The sequence below is a fragment of the Salvelinus alpinus genome, chromosome 14, assembly GCF_045679555.1.
Source record: "Salvelinus alpinus chromosome 14, SLU_Salpinus.1, whole genome shotgun sequence".
NCBI lineage: Eukaryota > Metazoa > Chordata > Actinopteri > Salmoniformes > Salmonidae > Salvelinus > Salvelinus alpinus.
The window spans coordinates 26668678-26675763 of record NC_092099.1 but is presented as its reverse complement, the minus strand read 5'-3'; the positions used below and the strand labels follow the sequence as shown (position 1 = coordinate 26675763).

General features: G+C 46.0%; 1 protein-coding gene across 2 annotated transcripts; it reads left to right on the top strand.

The window, feature by feature from the left end:
* The first annotated feature begins 1394 nt into the window (after window positions 1–1394).
* On the top strand, window positions 1395–6819 carry LOC139538668 (filamin A-interacting protein 1-like). Of its 2 annotated transcripts, none has more exons than XM_071340998.1 (2): window positions 1395–1551; window positions 3680–6819. In XM_071340998.1, exon 2 carries the CDS (start codon window positions 3822–3824, stop codon window positions 6483–6485), a length of 2664 nt encoding a protein of 887 aa, XP_071197099.1. In that variant the 5' UTR covers window positions 1395–1551; window positions 3680–3821; the 3' UTR covers window positions 6486–6819. The 2 variants fall into 2 exon arrangements, with proteins under 2 accessions (XP_071197099.1, XP_071197098.1); XM_071340997.1 differs by lacking the exon at window positions 1395–1551 and adding an exon at window positions 1646–3398.
* The last annotated feature ends 267 nt before the right edge of the window (window positions 6820–7086 follow it).

The window sequence follows — 7086 nt, the reverse complement described above, 5'->3', positions numbered from 1 at the left end:
GTTGCTTACCAAAAAGACAGTGAATGTTCCTGAGTGGCTGAGTTACTGTGCTTGATAATCTATGGCAAGACTTGAAAATGGTTGTCAAGGAATGATCAACAACCAATTCACAGAGCTTGAATAATTTTCAAACAAATAATGTGCAAATATTGCACAATCCAGGTGTGCAAAGCTCTTAGAGACTTACCCAGACAGACTCACAGCTGAAATCACTGCCAAAGGTGATTCTAACATGTATTGACTCAGGGGTGTATTACTTTTCAATACATGTGCAAAATTTCTGAAAACATGTCCACTTGGTCAGTATGGGGTATTGTGGTAGATGGGTGAGAAAAACATATATTTAATCCATTTAGAATTATGGCTGTAACACAACAAAATGTGGAATAAGTCAAGGGGTATGCATTCTTTCTGAAGGCACTGTATATCAAATCAAATTTCATTGGTCACATACACATATTTAGCAGATGTTATTACGGGTGTAGCGAAATGCTTGTAATGCTATGTAAGCGTATGTGTGTGTGAACACATGTATGTGTGTTTGAGAGAGCCTACAAGTGTGTGTGTGTGTGTGTGTGTGTGTGTGTGTGTGTGTGTGTGTGTGTGTGTGTGTGTGTGTGTGTGTGTGTGTGTGTGTGTGTGTGTGTGTGTGTGTGTGTGTGTGTGTGTGTGTGCGTGTGCATGCTTCGGACAGTGTTCCTGAGGGGAAAGCATTTCTGTGCACCTATAGAACACCCTATATGGATTACACCTCAATGTATCTGTCCCATGTACCAGCAATAGAGAGGGAAAAGGGAGTGATAGAGCATACCGCTACACATGTGGATGTGATTGCAGACCTATGATGATGTCATCCCTCTGTCAGGTTATCAGGCCCCAGGCACGGGGGCTAGCACAAACATGTGGCTCCACACAACACACACACACACCAGTCTCTGTACTGTACACTAATGTGAGTGTTGCCAAGTAACTTGTTAGAACTGAGATTGAGTGTGAGGTCCCTCTTCTCTCTTTCGTTCTCTCTCTGAGTAAAGTCTCTTCCTCTGTCCTTCCCATCAGCCTCTCCGGCATGGCTGCAACATGACCTCATCTGGAATAGGCTTATATCCAGTACACACACACACATACACACGCACACACATGTGCATGCATGCACACATTAAGATTAGCAAACATGACAAACAAATTGTTAATGATGCGTACACACACTTACATGTACACACACACACACACACACACACACACACACACACACACACACACACACACACACACACACACACACACACACACACACACACACACACACACACACACACACACACACACACACAATAGAGTCTGTACATCACAGAGCCCCTTATAAGGTCCTGTTGATGATGTAATGGGCTCTAGAGCTGTGCTGTCTGGCTGGGGGTGTGTGGAGAACACTTCTCATAATGTTAGTTTTCTGCCTGGAATGTCCACATTGCTGGGAACTACGGGAAGGAGAGGTGGGAGAGCGGAGAGGGAATAGGATTTGATCTGAGACTTTACGGACATACAGATCAGGTAGGAACAAACCCAGATGAACTCAGAACATGCTACAGTATAGTCCCTTTGAGTGAATTTTTTTGGGGGGGGGGGATTGGGGGGGGGGGTTTAGGTAAAAAAAAAAAGAATAAAATCACTAGGAATTCAGCAAAAAAAAAATTAAATCAGGAAATCTTGTCCCAAGTATTCCCACAAATAAATAGGGACATATGTAATCATGTCTCAATGTAATCAAGGTAAACAATTATTGTTATTTTCAAATACTCTTATTGGGCTTAATTATTATAATTATGTTCCGGCCCCCCGACCATCCACTCCAACAAAAATCGGCCCGTGGTGGAATCTAGTTGCCTTCCCCTATATTACAGGGATGGATTTAGGTTTATTCTTATTAGCCTACACATAACCTGGAGTTATGATACAAAATAATGATAACATGCTAAATTATGCTTACAGTATTTCACTTTGCTACAAACACTCAAATTAACATTCAACCCATACATTTATTTGGATAACTTACCTCAACAACTCAGACAAGTCTAGAAAAACGAACTACACCCAAAAGTTAGCCTAACATCTAAAAGCACTTCTCAGTCTAAAGAGAAGATAGCCTATAACGGGAACAATAATAAGGCTGCTAAACTATTCGAAAATATTCCTCTTAATTGCTTTTGCTCTAAATTATAGGCTACATTAGCCTAAATATTCACACACAAACACAAAATGTTGAATATGGTCACTATCACTAATCACATTTATGGGTAGAGAGATGAGCTAATCAGAATCTCAGTTTAGATTTCCCAGCTGCGCTCCCGGCATTGATTTTCCAGCATTCCGAACCATGTGGGTTATAAATCAGTTGGGAATTTTCAGTGAGAAGATTTAAAATGTATCAAGTGAAACAGGAATATTAAAATACAGAAAACTCAGTGTGTCAATGAAGAAATACTGTAAATGTGTACAATATAGGCTAAACTTTGTGATCAGTTTGTCTAGCTACTGTAAATGTCTGTAGAGTTAGGCTGTATTTTGGGCCTGTGTGTGTGTGTGTGTGTGTGTGTGTGTGTGTGTGTGTGTGTGTGTGTGTGTGTGTGTGTGTGTGTGTGTGTGTGTGTGTGTGTGTGTGTGTGTGTGTGTGTGTGTGTGTGTGTGTGTGTGTGTGTGTACACGTTAGTACACGTGCATGAGAGAAAATTCCAATTGCGTACTGACAGTCATCCAGCTCATTAGCATTTCGGTATTATAGTAAAACATAATGCATGCCAAGAAAATGCTCATAAAAACAACCCCATAAATATTTACAGAGAAAATAAACTACTAAATTGCATTGCAAATTCATCAAAAGTAATACAGCTCCATGCAAGAGCTTACATCATTGAGAGTTTCTGAAGTTTTCTGTAAATCCACACGCTAGCCCTGCCCTATACAAACCCAGGCGTCCGTCACTACATCTCTGAGATTCTGTAAATATGTTCTTGCTTTAATGGGGAAATGTTTTACAACACAAAACAATGAATATCAAATAAATGTCAAAACAATGTGAACAAACATTAGCTACATGCGTGTTTGTTCTTGTGTGTGTATTTATGTATGTGTATAAGGTTTGTGTGTATTCAAACACATGTTTATGCTGGTGTGTATGGTGAAAATAATTAACCAACTGCTCCTTGCCAAGGCACCATCTGTGATGCCAGTCAAAACATCCTCGCAAACGCCAGCAGGACAGGGATGTGGAGACTGGAGGGAAATGAGAAGGGCAACACACACACACACACACGGGCTGGGTGAAGGAACAGAGATTGTTCCTAGAGAGAGCACTGGGGGCCAGGGAACAGGGAGGAAATGATGTCTCCGTCATGGACATGGTACATTTCCTGTCTGAACATTAGCTCACCAGCTCAGAAGTGTACTGTAGTAGAAAGAGGAAAGGGAGTGTGGGGGGACTTCCGCACACTGGATAACATTGCATTCAGAAGAAAGACAAATACAGGCAGCTATTTCATGTCTTGATTTGATTGAAAGTAAAGGCTCGTAAACCTTCAACAGAAGTCAAGTTTTTGTAGACTTTTAAATATGTTACATCACTAAGTTAAACCACACCTTTCCCTTTGAATCACATCCTTTTGTTTGTCTCCCTCTTCTAAAGGCTGAAATTACTGCTCATCCAGGAGAAAGCCTACTGGGAAAAAAAGGAGGAGGAGAGCAAGAGAGAGGTCTCTGCTTTAAAGGAAGAGCTGACTAAACTCAAGTCTTTTGCATTGTTGGTCGTTGACGAGCAGCAGCGCCTGATGAATCAACTTTCACAGCAGAGCAAACGCGTCCAGAAACTGACAGAAATCGCCGACCACGCCCAACAGGAGCTAAACTCCACCCATTCCAGGGCAAAGGAGGAGGGGCTTAAAGCACTTCGTCTGGAGGCGGAGCTACACAAACAAGCTTCCTACTTCCACCTCAAACAGGAAGCCATGATGGCCAAACTGTCCAATGAGGACACCCAGAACCGGCAGCTGTGTCAGCGGTTGGCTGCCCTCAGTCGAAAGCTGGATGAGCTGGAGGGGACCAAGGGCGCCTTCCAGAGGGCCGAGGAGGAACTGAAGGAGCTGAGGGACAGGCTCGGCCATGGGAGAGAAGGGAGCACAACAACCCCTGGCTTGCTCTCAGAGGTGGAACAGCTGAGGATGAGGGTTGTGGAGATGGAAGGAAAGGATGAGGAGCTGATCCGAATGGGGGACCAATGCCGGGACCTGGACCGAAAACTTGGGAGGGAGTCCAGCCAGAGCCGCAGCCTGAAGGCCGAGGTGGACAAGCTGAACGGCCGAATCAGTGAGCTGGACAGACTGGAGGAGGCTCTGGGGAAAAGCAGGCAGGAGTGCAGCTCTCTGAAGGGCAGCCTGGAGAAGGAGAGGGCCAGCACCAAGCAGCTGTTTGGAGAGCTGGATACCCTCAGGGTGCGGGTAAGGGAACTGGAAGCCATCGAGGGCCAGCTGGAAAAATCTGAGGGGGCGTTGAGACAGGACTTTGCCAAGCTGAGAACACTCACAATGGTAGTGGTTGAAGAGAGGAAGAACATGGCTGAGCGACTCAGGCAGACAGAGGAGAAACTCCAGGAGAAGAAGGATGGGAAACGGCAGGCTGAGAGTGACAGTGTGTCAACAGCCACAAAGAAACTCATTGAGGAGAGCCGCAAGGCACTGAGGTCTAAAGCAGAGCTAGAGGAGAGGATTCAGAGTGTGGCCAAAGAGCGGGACGAGCTGCGGGTGAGGCTGAGGGCAGAGGAGGATAGGAGTGGGGATCTGCAAAGCAAAGTTAGCGCAATGAAAAAAAGGATTCTGATCTTGGAGGTCAAAAAGGGGGAGTTATGTCGAGAAGTCAAGAGCCCCCTGCTGGACAACACTAACCACGGCTACCAACAGGAAGACAACAAAGTCAAAGAACTCACCCAGGAGGTAGATAGACTGAGGAGGAGACTCATGCAGAAGGGAGTGATAGAGGGAGAGCTGATGAAGGCAGAGGAGGACTTTGAGTCTTTGGAGAGGAAGTGCTCCAAGGAGCAGGAGACAGCCAGAGCTCTGGCAGTGGAGCTGGAGGAGTCCAGGAGGGAGCTCTCCAAGTACCAGCTGGCTGAGAAGAAGGAGAACAACCAGGAGCACCTCCTCCTCAGGCGACTCCAGGAGGAGCAAGTCAAGTCTGTCCTCCTCAAAAGGGAGGTGGAGGCACTCAAGGAGAAGGTCCAGAGGCTGATGGGGACAGAGGAGTCCATCTGTCGGGTGCAGATGGACAGCTCCACCCTGCAGAAGAGGCTGACCCAGCAGGAGGTCAGGAACAGGGAGCTGGCCAGGGAGATGGAGGGACTGACCCATGAGCTGGAGAGGTACCGGCGATTCAGCAAGAGCCTCCGGCCTGGCATGACTGGCCGATGCTTCTCAGACCTCCACCTGTGCACCAAGGAGGTGCAGACGGAGCCCGCAGACACCTTGCCACCTGACTACAGGAGCCTGGCTCCGCTGGCGCTCAGCTGTAAACTGTATGAGGAGATCGATGGAGAGGACCCAAATCAAAAGGAGGATCGTGTCATCAACAAGTGCAACTCACCTCCGCTGAACAACATTGAAAGCTTGAACCACCAAAACAATCATGTGAGGCGATTCAGCATACCTTCACCCAACGGCAAGGACAATCACCATCCCATTAACTGCAAAGTGTTAAACGGTAACTTTTTCCAGAAAGGAGATGTGATGCTTGCACACACCCAAGGGAAGCCCTTACACATCAGGGTAACGCCAGACCATGGCCTCAACACGGCCATGCTGGATATCAGTAGAGTCACCACTGACAATGCCTTATCCTACACCAGCACCGCCATCATCCCCACCAGCGGAGCCCCACCAAAACAGAGAATCACCATCATCCCAAATGCTGCCATCTCACCAGTGGCCAGAACAAAGAGCGCCCCACTACCAGAAGGGTTTGGCAGCCCAGACAGAGTCCTCTCCCCTCTCACCATGACACCCGTCTCAGTCATGTCCCCAGATTCCTCCAGGTCAGTGTCACCTGACCACACTGGCTCTCCCATCCAGATGCTAACAGTCAGCACTGGATCGCTTGAATCCACTAAGGTCATAGGTCAAGCCGTATTCCGGGTGAGCCCGGAGAAGCAGAATGGCTGGCAGCTACAGAGGTCCAACAGCACTGGTCCGAGCATCATCACCACAGAGGACAACAAGATCCACATCCACCTTGGGAGCCCCTACATCCAGTCTTTTAATGGTATAACCCAGAGCCAGTCTGGTGGCCCGTACCACACCCCCGGCCGGGAGCTAAGGACACCAGTACTGACCAATGGCTGCCACGTCAAAGGCAACAGCAAGATCACCAGTAGCATCACCATAGCCCCTGCAAACACCCCTGTCTCACGACCCTCACACATTACAGTAAGTGGCCCTTATGATTGAAATGCCCACCCCCATCCAGCCCCTAGTGACAGATTATTTACCCAATCCTGAGTCCCTTTCACCACAAAACCAACAGAGAATCAGCTCAAACCAGCCTATGTCTGAACGGCCACATCATCCTAATAATAACAAGTGTGTGATTCCATCAGTGTGTGCATGAAAAAGCACTTATCAAACACATATCTAATCCTATCTGGACTTGGTCTGCACTCACTGTACATTACTATAATTACATTACTATAATGTGTGCATTACATTTTTAAACATTAAAAACAATTTGGTTTATTTTGTTGTTCCCGTGTTGCCCATTTAATAAAGGGTATAAATTCCTGATGAATATGTTGACTATCATTCTAAAATAGCATGTGTTTTATATTAACCTAGCTTACTTACATGTTTTTGATTGGGCTATATTTTCTTTGATGGTCTAATCTCATTCACTGTAAAAGACAAACAATCTAACTTTTAAATGGTTGAAAGTAGCTGGAAGTTGGATATTTTTTTATGCACTCATTTTTAATACTTACTGAGACCACAGAGGATTTTTTTTACCATGACCTAGAGGTACCAACATGTGTGATCAGTGATATTTACAGGCTGA

What these genes read in the sequence shown, in the direction of transcription:
- LOC139538668 (XM_071340997.1), top strand. Translation starts at nt 3,376, where the DNA reads ATGATGTCTCCGTCATGGACATG. An exon ending in ATGTCTCCGTCATGGACATG is followed by an intron (nt 3,399 to 3,679) that starts GTACATTTCCTG and finishes CCTCTTCTAAAG; the next exon opens with GCTGAAATTACTGCTCATCC.